The sequence below is a fragment of the Gouania willdenowi genome, chromosome 5 (assembly GCF_900634775.1).
Source record: "Gouania willdenowi chromosome 5, fGouWil2.1, whole genome shotgun sequence".
In the NCBI taxonomy this organism is placed as follows: domain Eukaryota; kingdom Metazoa; phylum Chordata; class Actinopteri; order Blenniiformes; family Gobiesocidae; genus Gouania; species Gouania willdenowi.
Genome location: NC_041048.1, coordinates 20,636,938 through 20,650,289, shown reverse-complemented (window position 1 = coordinate 20,650,289; position 13,352 = coordinate 20,636,938). Strand labels below are relative to the sequence as shown.

The 13,352-nt window shown below is 35.7% G+C and overlaps 1 protein-coding gene across 2 annotated transcripts; it reads left to right on the top strand.

Annotated features, from left to right (window-relative positions):
- The first annotated feature begins 1,615 nt into the window (after positions 1-1,615).
- Positions 1,616-7,907, top strand: LOC114463695 (ADP-ribosylation factor 3). Of its 2 annotated transcripts, none has more exons than XM_028447410.1 (5): positions 1,616-1,732; positions 3,545-3,751; positions 3,831-3,941; positions 4,028-4,152; positions 6,164-7,907. In XM_028447410.1, the coding sequence occupies exons 2-5, from the start codon at positions 3,604-3,606 to the stop codon at positions 6,323-6,325; spliced, it is 546 nt and encodes a 181-aa protein (XP_028303211.1). In that variant the 5' UTR covers positions 1,616-1,732; positions 3,545-3,603; the 3' UTR covers positions 6,326-7,907. The 2 variants fall into 2 exon arrangements, with proteins under 2 accessions (XP_028303211.1, XP_028303212.1); XM_028447411.1 differs by lacking the exon at positions 1,616-1,732 and adding an exon at positions 1,827-1,923.
- Positions 7,908-13,352: the final 5,445 nt, after the last annotated feature.

The following is a 13,352-nucleotide window of genomic DNA, read 5'->3' as shown; positions in this document are numbered from 1 at the left end:
TTCATGATCCCCCTAATATTTACATTATACTGTTTCAAGCCATTTGAATTATATAGTGCTTCATAGATGAGCATTTATAGAGCAAGGGTAGCTACAGAAATTATTATGCATATAGAAAAACAAACTTACGTGGATTCCAAATATTACATAATAGAAAATGAAATTGATGCAAAATAAAACAAAGAGAATGAAAAGACAAACAAAAGTACACCCAGTAGTAAAAACTAGTCTAAAATTCTTGTTAGGAGGTTTGCACTGTTGTCATATTAAAAACAAATGAATTGGCAATGTCGTCCTGCATTAGATACTGTATATGGTGATCTGTATTCTCCCATTGGATATAACTGCATTTTTGGTAAAGTACATCCTGAAATGTTTAACTCTGGAATGTAGTTGACTTTGTGCTGAAGAAACAATAAACAACTGGAAAATTTGAAACTTCATTATGAAAACCTAAAATATACCCAAAAAAAATTCATATAGAGCCCCTGATTGTAAAGGATAACTCGTTAGGCTTTCTGTAAAGCAGAACGATAACACCATTATTAGATTCAAGTCTATTGGAGCAGAAAGAACACTTCCAAAACACGCAGGACAGGAGCTCTTTTCATTTCATTTTCATTTGTTTATATAGCACACATAAAAAAACAAACATTTAAAACGCAAGGAGGGAGCGAAGCCCAATTGTACAAGAGCTCCTCCCCTTTCAATAAACTTAAACAATAAAGGCGAGTAGACACTTACAAGATCATGAGGAGAAAAAATTTATATACCTTTGATATAAGTAGAAACTAATATATAAACAGACTTTACAAATAATAATATCAAAAGAAAAATGTAAATATTGAACAAATTAATAATTGAAGATCAAAAAGAGAAAAAGGAAACAAGAAGTAAATTGGTGTAATATAGGATTCATGAATGGTTAAGATGTCTTTTTAACTCCCTTTTAAAGATTGAGTTGGAGAATATGGATCTTATCGGGGGAGGTAAACTATTCTAGAGTAGATGACCTCTATAGGATATGTTAAATTGGTGATGTGTTGTACGGGCAAAGGGTAAAACTGGGCTTAAACACCCCTGAATTATGTATCATGATATCATGAATCAATGATGAATGAAAAAATGTAAAATAAAAAACTATACTAACTATATATATATATAAACAAATACAGTGCATCAGATAAGTGTAGCACTGCTACAAACAAAGCTGATTCATGTATATATTGCAGGCTTAGAACAAGTTTAGGTGAAAAAAGAAAAAAAACAACAATTTAAATACCTACAAACAGTCAAATGTATTTTTGTTAGCATAAATTTCAATGGTCTTTTAAAGTTCATTGTTTATTTCTTTTTATAAAAAAATAAAAAAAAAGAACTCTGCACTCTAAGAACATAAACATAAAACATGTGTAGCCAATACATCATTATTATTTTTTTTCCGTCCTGTTGGTAAGTTAAAAATTCTAATATTTATATATGTTAGACATATAGTCTTTTGTCATTAGTATGTATTCCAAAATAAATACAAAAATAAATAAAAAATAAAAAATAACAAAAACTATACATATGAAAACGCATTCATATCAATCTATTTAAACTCATCAACAATACACGTTTGCACCACGAGAGTCTCGCGAGATCTCATTCACCGTCAACTTGTCCTTAAAATAAATAAATAAATAAATAAATAAAAAATCGTGGGACATTAAATATAGAGCAGCTGTGTACGGTAGGTTTATGTGTCATCAAGTTCAATCAATACCTTTGGATGATGTTTGTTGTCAGTGGAAGGTGAGGTGTTAGCGGGGCTGGTGTGTGTGCTAAGCGGGGAGAAACAAGGTGATGAGCGGACACGTTAGCACCGTTACGTTGGAGTCATACATCCAGGAAATACCGATAGATTAGTAGGTTTGGGGCCTGGTAAGGTGAACAACTGTATGTTCCGAGTGATAGTAACATGTCAACATAAACCGTACCCATCCGATCATTGATTAGGTTCTGTTATATGTTAGCATTAATGTAGCATCTCCAGCTAACCAGAGCCTTGACCACAGGGCGTTGGTAGATTCAGCACCATGGACAGAGAACAGACTGGACTAAAGGATTTCTCCTTCATTTGTCTCGTGCCTCCCAGCATGTGTGCAAACATCTGTACTTTTTTAAATTTCAAATTTATTTATTGGAGGAAACGCACTGAAGTTCATTTTCCTTCAACGCAGTTAGGTTTCTAGTGGAAACTAGAAAATCCCAAGCATTTTTGCTCAAGAAACAAGTGTGATTTAAAAAAATTATGTGCCTCACGTGTTAATAATTACTACTTATTTTGCTTTGTGTAAAGTTACTACTCATAATTCTCAGTAGTAGTAGCAGTGTTATTTGTATGGTTTTTCACTTATTTTACATATTTTTACTGGCATTTGTTTTGTTTTGTTTTTTTTTTGTCAGCAGGTTAACATCAAAAGTACTTAATGGATTTTGATTTCAAAATAAAATAGCCAAACATAGACCTTGCGCATGTTTGAAAAATCCCTATTTGTTATTATTTCAAAATTTAATAAATTCAAATTTTGGTTTGTATTTGAGCAATCTGACCGGGCAAAGAGGTTGAAGAGTTTTTATTTTTTTTATTTTATTAATATTATCTTGTTGTAATGTAATTTCTGTATCATATTTGTATATTTGCATTTGTATTATTATTATTATTATTAGTAGTAGTAGTAGTAGTAGTAGTAGTAGTAGTAGTAGTCGTATAATCTCTTACTTTATTGTTTACTACTGTAATGTGTGTGTATCTAATCCTTATTTTTAACACTCTTTTACTTAATTATACACTTATTTAATGTTTGTTCTTTCTTTCATCTTTGTTTGACCTTTATTCTTTTATTTGTGATATTTTCTTGAGCGGTTGTAACTAAAGCAATTTCCCCCTGGGATAAATAAAGGAATTCTGATTCTGAATTTTTCCAGTGTGTAAAGTGTAAAACAATCAGTTTGATTGATTGATTGACCTAATGACAGATGTCTTTTTTTAGTAGATGTTACCTTATGATCTATGGATCAAATTGAATGATTTGGTGGGCTGGAGGCCTTGAATTTACACCTCTGCTGTACAGGAAGGGCGGAGTCTTTATTTATAGTGTCTCAGTATAGATGTGGAACTGTCTACCATGTACAGTGGTATTTCATTCAGCGTTCTGTTTCTCTGTGTAGCTGTAGTCAAATGTCAGACTTAAAGAAGTGATTACAATTCTTTTTAATCAAGTTAATATTTGAAGGCGTTGATGTGAATTTTGAAATACCTTTAAGATTAGCCCTCTTCTGTCTTCTCAGAGTCCGTGTTTTTCTGATATTTGTTCAGATGTCCTCAGGCCCAGGCTTAGTAATGTAGGACATTTTGCTTCTGCTGTGAGGGACTTGGCAGGGTTGTGATGTGTCCGGGTCGGGACAGATTGCGCTGTAGCCTGAGGACACATGCATGTATTTCCCCCACTTGTAAAGAAATGTTGAGCTACATTGTTTCTTTTTTCTTTACGTCCTTCAGATTGAACCTCTACGGGACTAAATCGGGAGTATTGCAGAAGCCAGAACAGCATCCGAATCATGGGGAACATTTTTGGGAATTTGCTAAAGAGCCTCATAGGTAAGAAGGAGATGAGAATCTTGATGGTGGGGCTTGATGCTGCAGGAAAAACGACAATCCTCTACAAGCTCAAGCTAGGAGAAATAGTCACCACCATCCCAACAATTGGTATGCTCACCGTCTCCAGTGCACGCCGTCATAAAGGTCTGTGTTTGTTCCGCAAGTTGTGAGTCTTCTCGTCTTTCAGGGTTTAACGTGGAGACGGTAGAATACAAGAACATCAGCTTTACAGTGTGGGATGTGGGTGGGCAGGACAAGATTCGTCCCTTATGGAGACACTACTTTCAAAACACACAAGGTGAGCTGCGATAATCAGCTGGTAGATCAAAGAAACACCTCAGCAGAAAGCTGGTCTCTTCAGCCCATTGGTTGTCTGTGATCCAGGTCTAATCTTCGTGGTGGACAGCAATGACAGAGAGCGTGTGAACGAAGCCCGGGAGGAGCTGATGAGGATGCTGGCAGAGGACGAACTGAGAGACGCAGTGCTGCTCGTGTTCGCTAACAAACAGGCAAGAATCAGAGGATTATAATGTATAATAATAATAATGATTTGTTGTAATAATGCCTTAGAGAAGTGGTTTCCAACCAGGGGTACTTGAACACATTCCAGGGGGTACTTGGAAACATTGATGAATCTATTTCCAACATGCTGAGTCATTTTTAAGCCTATTTCAGACACTGTACAATGTAAATGCTCATCCAACATCTTTTCCACCCGTTGACAATTAACGGCATTAATGGAATAAACAATATTGTGGCCTTGATATCCTACTAAATAGTCACTAACATGTTATGCACATTACTAAAAATGTAGGTAAACGCACAGGTTGACATTTTCAAGCTGTAGGAGATTTCAGAGGCCAACATGTTAACAACATGTAAAAAAAACAAGAAAGGTTACTAAATTGGAGTGACGAAGGGGTTCTCCTAATATGAAGAGAGGCCTCGGGGGGCACATGAGACAGAAAAGGTTGGGAAACACTACCTTAGAGTTGATAAACTTAGTATATTATTGCTTTGTGGATGTAAGTTTGACTAAAGTAAATGTTTTTAAGGTGGTAGTAGTATTTAGTAAAGGTGTAAGAAAAAATCTATTTGGCGATATATCGCGATATTTCACCGCACGGTTATCGTATTGACCCAAAAAAGTGAAGAAACCCTTTAACTGAGCAAACTTATGCATAGCACATAAACACACTAACTAACTCCTCAATGCATTTTATCTTGGAAGATGATTGAACTTTATTTTCATGAAACGTTTATTGATACGTTTGGTTACTTTTTAAAAAAAAAAAGAATTTAAGAACTTAACAAAATCAGAATCTGTTGAAGTAAAATAAAAAGTAAATAAATATATTAAATATATATTTGACAGTTTGATAAACATACCACTTGTTTTCTATATTGATACTTGAATTACAGTTAGTAACCATTTACTTGTTCTCGCAAGTGTAAAAAAAATTAATAAATTGTGTTTTAAACCAATTAGTACTTGTTAAGGTGAAATTTGTATTTATTGATATTGCAATAAATCATGATGTATATGGTATTGTTTAATATCAGGATATATAATATCATGACGTGAAAAATGTAAATCAATCAATTGTGACTCATGTTTTATTGTCAGATTTAAGTGTGAGAGGCACTCCTCTGACACAGCAGGAATTATTTATCTTCAATATGATTAGAATGTAGAATACTTATTATTTTACTTTACGCCGCAGTAGCTGTTCGCTTCCATGCAAAATAACTACTTTTGTACGACTGCGCCTACAAACCAGTTGTCATTGTCTCCTCTCAGCACGTCTTACGATGGAAGGACGAACTGATCCAGTTGTTTTGTCTTGTTTAAACATTCTCTTCACTATTCTCTACGTCTTTTGGGAAAACAAATAAAGCGTCTATCGGGATCTTTAGCCTCTCCTGTTTGTTTACTGCAAACTAAAGCTGCACAAGATGGCATTTGGTTTTAAATAAGCTGTTTAAATGTTCCTCAAAGCAGCTGAATGCTCTATTCCAGCTTCATAGAGGCAGTTTACCCAGAAGACATCATCAACCCATAATGCTTTGTGGGCCATTTAAACTGGAGGCTCTTTACCTGTCAATGAGGCTCATCTTTAAAATGCAATTAAAGGATTATGGGTCCGTGAAAGACATTTTTTCAGCACAGATCTTCTGATAAGAACAATTCAAACATTTTTGGCCAAACACTTTAAAAACAGTGGAGGATCCTTTAACCAGACCAACTATTTATATCTTCAAAAGAAGAAAAACTTTTGGGAAATATGATCTCGCGCAGCTGATGGATCCACACGACCTGTATGTGTGACACCTCTGCTTTAGAGGGTTAAGTTGGTTGTGCAGTGTAAATAATCAACACCTATAAACAAATATGTCATAAAACAAATACCAGATGCCTGAAATGCACGTTGTTTATGTTGGTTTGATCTTTAGAACACTTTGTACCATCTAAATAAGCTCTGCAAGGTGTCGTATACTGAGCCCTCCCTTCTCCTGCAGGACTTACCAAACGCCATGAACGCAGCAGAGATCACAGACAAGCTGGGCCTGCACTCGTTGCGCCATCGCAACTGGTACATCCAGGCCACCTGTGCCACCAGTGGCGACGGCCTCTACGAGGGCCTCGATTGGCTGGCCAATCAACTCAAGAACAAGAAATAAGTAGAAAACAGGGAAACTGAGCCAACAGCCGCAATCATTCAACTTTAATTTGTGTCTCTTCGGGATGTTGTAAGTTTGGGGTGGGGGTGTTCTGGGATCTGAGGGCTTATGTGACACCAGTTTTAAATAATAGGTGTAAAACCTCATACTGGGACAGGGGTAGATTTCATTCATATCTATTATAAGTGGTAATAGAAAAAAAAAAAGGTGAAGTATGTTTTTAGCGCTCGCACATAAATCACATACTGTACACACACACACACACACACACACGAGTGCACACTAACTGTGAGCAAAGCAATCACACACACACACACAGTTACTTTCTCCACGTCCGCCTCTCTTGTCCTTCGGTGCAACGTACTGTATGTCTGTGTCCAAGTATTGTGCTGAGTCAGCAATCAGTCTAACGTTTGTTTCCTAACCGTCCAGTCAATGAAACGTTTGTTGTGGAGCAGTTTCAGGTGTGCACAGACACCTCCTCTCCTGCAGGGTAACCGAGCCATTTCTGAGAACAATCACAGCTGAGTCAGTGCTGTCTCTGCCTCTAAAGTGTGTGTGTGTGTGTGTGTGTGTGTGTGTGTACGTGGAAACACTCCTTTAACATTGCTCCCTTGGTTTGTGCATGCAGTGCAGACAGTAGTCTTCATGCTCATTTATCTCTGATACTAAAAACAGTTCTGATATCATGTATTACTCGGAGTTTGTGTGCTTTGCAGTTGGCTGTTTTAATTCATTAGACTGGATTTTTTTTTTTTTTCCCGCCCTCATTTGCCTGACCTGCATGCAACTTTGTGCCATTGTTGCATTCTTCTAGATTTGTCTTCAATGTCTGATTAATATTATGATCTCTAAACCACCTGATTCTCCAAAGTCATGCATTCGACGGCAAATGCTTGAGTTTTGTCAGCCTCGTAACAACAGTTTGATGGTTTCACTGTGTGACTCTTTGACACGCACATGTCCCCAATCTGCTCGCCAGCAGCCCTGTGCTGTTGTAATTTGCACGAATTCATCAGCGGTTCTCGATTCATCTCTTACCTACAGATTATTTACCGTGTCACCTCCAATACCAGCAAATCCTGTAGGCCTGTTGTACTGCCACGAATCCACACCACCAGTAACAGCCCAACATGCTGTCCTAGTGCTGCCTGTCAATGAACTGCTCATACTTAGCATTGTGTTTGTTACAGTTTTAGCTCTGCTCATTTGGTTTCTGTGGCCTTATATTTTGTAACAACTTTGGATTTATTTCCTCTCGATATATTTAATTCAGATTATTAAGCCACATATATTTATCTTTGAAGAATGAGTTATAGATTATCGCTCTATGCCTTTCAACGGCAGGATTTGATTGTCAATGTACATTTTTAATTCATATTTAATGGTTGTTTTGAATCGTTTTCTTTTGTGAAACAATGAGAATCGGCATAGAAAAGTTTTATTCTTCAGTGTTATAGTTACACAGTAGATTTAAAAATTGTGAAGACTGTTCCAATGCTGAATGCATGGAGACCAAAATGTATGTGATGCACATCAACAAAGTCTCGCTGTAATTAAATAAACTCATTTTATGACGGAACGGTGTTGAACGTTTATCTTCATCCTCAGCAAATGAAAAAGATACCTCACTGATGTCTTCTCCTAACTAATAAATATTGTCTTTCTATTGTGTAAACTGACAAAAATTGGCAATACTAAGCCATAAAGCAGATACTTTCTCAACATCACTATGTAAAGTTAATGTAGCCTGTCGTGGGTTTGTTGAGTCAAAAAGACTTTAACTTTTAAGGTTTTGTGAAACTGGAAGCATTTGCATTGTTTATTTTAATGATGAATGCACTGCAGAGGTTGACAATATATGTTCGCCTCCATGTGTCGGTCGTTCTCCTATATAAGATAATAGTTTCTAGTCGTTACCTCAGGTTATTAGAGCGTCCCTGTTGGGAATTATTTTTCACGAACCCTTCTTATGGGTGAACTCACAACCCTAAACATGCAAATCAAAGGTTTGACCTCAACACATCATCATTCACACAATCTTAAAATGACAGATATATGATAATGATCTTTGGCAGAAGTCACCCATGTAATTATGCAAACACAAAGTAAAAATTAATATGAAATAGTTGAATGACTTGTGCTTTAACTAAAAATTGTGTCAATGATTAAAAAGGAAAAAGAAAGGCGTTCTCTGGTTCAAATAGTCGACCGATAACTTTATTACTAATTCTGGGTAAGATAATGGAAAGAATTGTTTATGAGCAAATCCAGGCTTATTTCTCAAATAATAATTCGATGACACATTGTCAGCATGCGTATAGAGAGAAGTACTTGACAGCCACGGCCCTGACTCAAATGTTTGATGACTGGACTAAGGATATTGAGTCAAGAAAAAATATTGGTGTTATAATGCTTGATTGATGGAGCTTTTGATATTATTGATCATAAATGAATGCTAGAAAAAATGAAATGCTATGGTTTTTCTTAAACTGCATTACAGTGGATGAAAAGTTATTTGACTTGCACCTATGGTAGATTACTGGGTTGAAGTTATCAGGGAGATTCATGAGATGGAAAGATTGACCTTCTTACTACGCCTACAAAAGGAGTCGTACACTGCAAAATGGACAAAACCAATGTTATACTTTCAGATATAAGATCCCCTCCACACCCCACCCGCACACTACCCGTGCACTGTAATAAAACATACTCAAAATGCTGTACAAAACTCCCTTTTACCAAACACTGTAAGAATGTCAATGGCCTAGAAATGTAATAATGATTGTCAACGTAGATGCACTGTGACACTGTTTACTGTTTGTTGCTTTATTGTTTTTATGTTGCTTTGTTCTTACAAAAAAAACTAATACATTTCAAGTATTGAAAAAGAAAAGTTATTTGACTGATAGAAAGCAGTCAGTATATTTTGATGGAAGTTAGTTTTTCAGATATGAAACTTGTGAAACATCTTCCCTTTGTATTTAAAAAAAAGCAAGTATCTCAATGTACGCTGATGACTCCACCATATATTTAGCAGACGGAAACGTCAGTGACTTTAATAATAATTTAGAGAGACTGGATCAGTAGTAGTAGACTTCCATGGGGCAAGCATGTACAGAAAGTTGTAACAAAAATGGGAAATACTCTGTCTGTTATCAAAAGGTGTGCAAAAAACTTGACACAACAAACAATTAAACAAGTTGTTCAAGCGTTAGTGTTTTCTCACCTGGATTACTGCTCTGTGGTCTGCTCAAGTATTTCAGTAAGTAATATCAAAAAATTGCAACTGGTCCAGAATAAAGCTGCACTAAACTGCATGAAGGAAGTTAAAAATATAGAATATCGCATTCACTGATGGTTTTCTTATGGAACGTAATAACAACACAAACTCCTTTTAACTTATTTACAGTAGAAGATAATCCTTCAGGACCGACACACACAAGGCATGCTGTGGGAGGTTGTTTTATTCTTCCTCAGTCAAGAACATCAGCATTCCGCTTCTTGCAGTGTTGACCTTTGACAGCATGTGCAGACAAAGTGAAAGAAAAAAAACAAAAAAAAACATCAGCATCTCAACCCTCAGTAACATGCAGAGCCATGTTGGAATGAAACTCCCTCCCAGGTCAGGTTAGACAACAAAGCACTGTATACATTTAAAAAAAAAGAACGTTATCTCAGGAAAACTTAAGTAAGTACTGATATATGGGCCTTTTTTATGTAACTATCAAAAGTGGGGTTTTTTTAATGTATTTTTCCTCTTTTTTTCATTTAGGTAAAAACAAAAAAAGTAGTTATTGTTAATATGATATTTGTTATGGAATGTTTTGCATAATGTGAAAAGAATATCAATGTGTAAAATGTATTGTCACAGTGAAAAACTGCGACAATACATTTAGCTTCTCGCTATGGGGAAGCTAATGGGGATCCATCATAAACAAACAAACAACTACAAATGATATAGTCAAGACCTGTTTATTTATTATAGGGTACTTTTACTTTTACGTTACTTACTTAAAAAAAATTAAATAAAAAAAATAAAAAGTCTGTTAGTAACTAGACTTTGGTCAGGATCTAACATATTTAGTGTTTGTCTACCTTTATATGTTTGCTGTTGATTGGATTTTTTTTTTAAAAACTCAGGATTAAATAACCCTTGAAGGATTTTCACTGATGAACTTCATCCAGCAGGGGGCAGTCTTTAGCATTTTACCTTAATTATTCAACAATACACCTAACCAAGCAGTCCCTCAGGTAAGAAAAAAATTGTTTCACCCTGAACACTCCATCAGGGATAACACATACTTCATTTCACTCGCATTCAGAGTTTACATTGGGCCAAAGACACTTCACACTTAAGATGTTGTGTCACACTTAGCAGATAGATGAGAGATGAATCATCTGAAAATAACACCTAAAGTCCTTGCCTCAACAAACCCATCAGACAAGATCTGCATGAGTAAGAACCACATGTTCATTAGAGTCACATGACCGTCAAACTCAATTATTATTCATCTTTTTAAAAAATTAACAAATGAATGAAATAAAACCCAAATGTTTACAGAACAAATCCTTTTACTTGAGCTTTTTCAGGAAAGACTTTTATTGTTGCTTTGTGCATTTCTGTTGTTTCCTTTTGTATTTGTGTCGTGTTTACTATTCAACGTCTTTTTCTATATTTTAGTTGTTGTTTGGGTTTTTTTTCTGTGTCATTATTTATAATAATAAACGGGTGAGATCTGAACCGGTGACATTTCAATTACAAACCTGCTTCCTTAACCACTGGGTCACCACTCCTCATTATTTCTGTTCTTTCATGTTGTTGTTTTATATAATTTGTGGTTGATTTGTGTATTTTTGCACTTGTTTTTTGTACTTTTTTGTCTGTATGCATGTTTTTTTTTAAAGTCATTCCGTAAATTTTAGTTGTTTTGAGTGTTATTGCTGTGATTTTGTTCTTATATTTTGTTGTTTTGTGTACCTCTGTATTGTGTGTGTGTGTGTGTGTGTGTGTGTGTGTGTGTGTGTGTGTGTGTGTGTGTGTGTGTGTGTGTGTGTGTGTGTGTATTTCTGTTGTCCCTTTGTGTATTGTTGTTATTTTTTTCTTTTTTGTTAGTTATGAGTATTTTTGTTGCCATTTAGTGTATTATTGTGTAGTAATTTGGTGCACTTACTGTATTTCAAAGGTTGCACAAAATTAAAACAAAGGCTGCATGTGGCCCTCAGACTTCCAGATTTCAGAATATAACATTCTGCAAGTGGTGATAGTGGACGTCAATTTGAGAATGTTTGCGATATTACACAAAAGGTACGAATATTAATTGTTGTGCATTGGAGATGTTTTTCAGGTGTCGTGTACGATCAGACCTGATCGGATAGAAAAACAGAAGGGTGTGTGAGTGCATGCATTTCCCAGACAGACTGGAGGTGCAGGCAAAGCCAGTTTGCACAGAACAGTTGGTCTTGCCTGCCAGCTCTCACTGCCACTGAGGATTTTCTGCATCAAGAGTCAAGAAACAAACAACCAAAAGTCTGTTTTACTTTGTGCACAACTTGGAACAACAAAAATTGCACAACAGTAAAAGCAATAATGTGCATTGCTGTTGAACTTGATTGCACACATTAAGTTCGGCAGTAAAATGACAGTGTGATGATGCACCTCTGCACCATGAAGGAGTGGAGATGGTCAAAGTCTCACAGGTCAGACAACAACAAGTTAGCAAGTCATGAGCGACAGCCTCGCTCTTCTGGTTTTTAGCTGCTTCAGAATTACTGGCATTGTTTTTTATAGGACTTTAAACGAGCAAGTTTTTTTTTTTTATTGACTTAGTCGTTTAAAAAAGTTTCCTAGCCTCGAACAAGGAAGAAGGAAGTCACTCACCTGGTCTGACTGTAATAATAAACTTGTTTACACATAAAGCAGCCACCAGGAAGAAGACAGCAGCGTTCTAATAAATTAATTAACATTTGTGGTGAAAGCAACAGCAAGTGATTGTTTACCAGTGGACCTGTCCTTGTAGACTGTGAAAATGTTTATTCCTCTGACTCCTTCACGTCAGTTTTTTATTTATTTATTTATTTATTTATTTATTTATTTATTTATTTATTTATTTATTTATTTATTTATTTATTTATTTATATAAAACAGTTTTTCTGCTGTCACATTCCACATACACATACAAGCTCATATTGCATATATCTTTGTTATACGCAATCACAGTAAACTACTGTGTGAGAGCACGGCTGCTTTTATCCATATATAATATAGGATTCTGTTGCTTTGTGTTCTAATTCCTTTCCCCCAAAATAAGACAAGTTAAAAGATCCTATAGTTTTGTGCCTAATCTCTAAAATGGGAGGTGGATTCTCCTTGAGGGTTGTCATTAATCATAATTACTTGGTTCCTTGTAGGACTAAAGTCTAAAGTCTGAGAAGGAAAAAATGAAGTTGAAGAGTTCATTTTTTTTCATATCAGTAAAAGTCCAGCTTGATTTAGCCTATACATCACAAACGCTATAAACAACTGTTCAGGCTTCGGGACTCAAAAATATCAGGTACAAAAACCACCTTTGACCCCGAATAGTATTCTTTCCCTATCTATCATATTTTTACTGTGAAAAGTATGTGTGTACAAAGTTTATGCATGAGATTCATCCATACATTTTATAATGATTGAACAAAAAGAGACAATTGCAAGAAAAAAGTACCATGCTAAAGCTATGTAATAAAAAAAGAAGAAGAAATAAGTCATTTAACCATCTGTATCCTGCTGCCTAATTAAATCCCCTTCAAAATAAAAGAAGAAAAAGTTATTCATTTATTTATTTATTTTTTGGTGGCGCAAGACAAAATCACAAATCTGTATGTAGGCTATGATATGCAGGCCGATCTAAACACACTACATCAGACTGCACAGGCTGCTGGATCCTCCTCCATAAATCTGTGCTGCTGGAAAAGACGCTCCTCCCTCTGATTGGCTGAGGCAATGCTCCAATCACAGAGCCGCACTGATCAGGGTGACACAGTG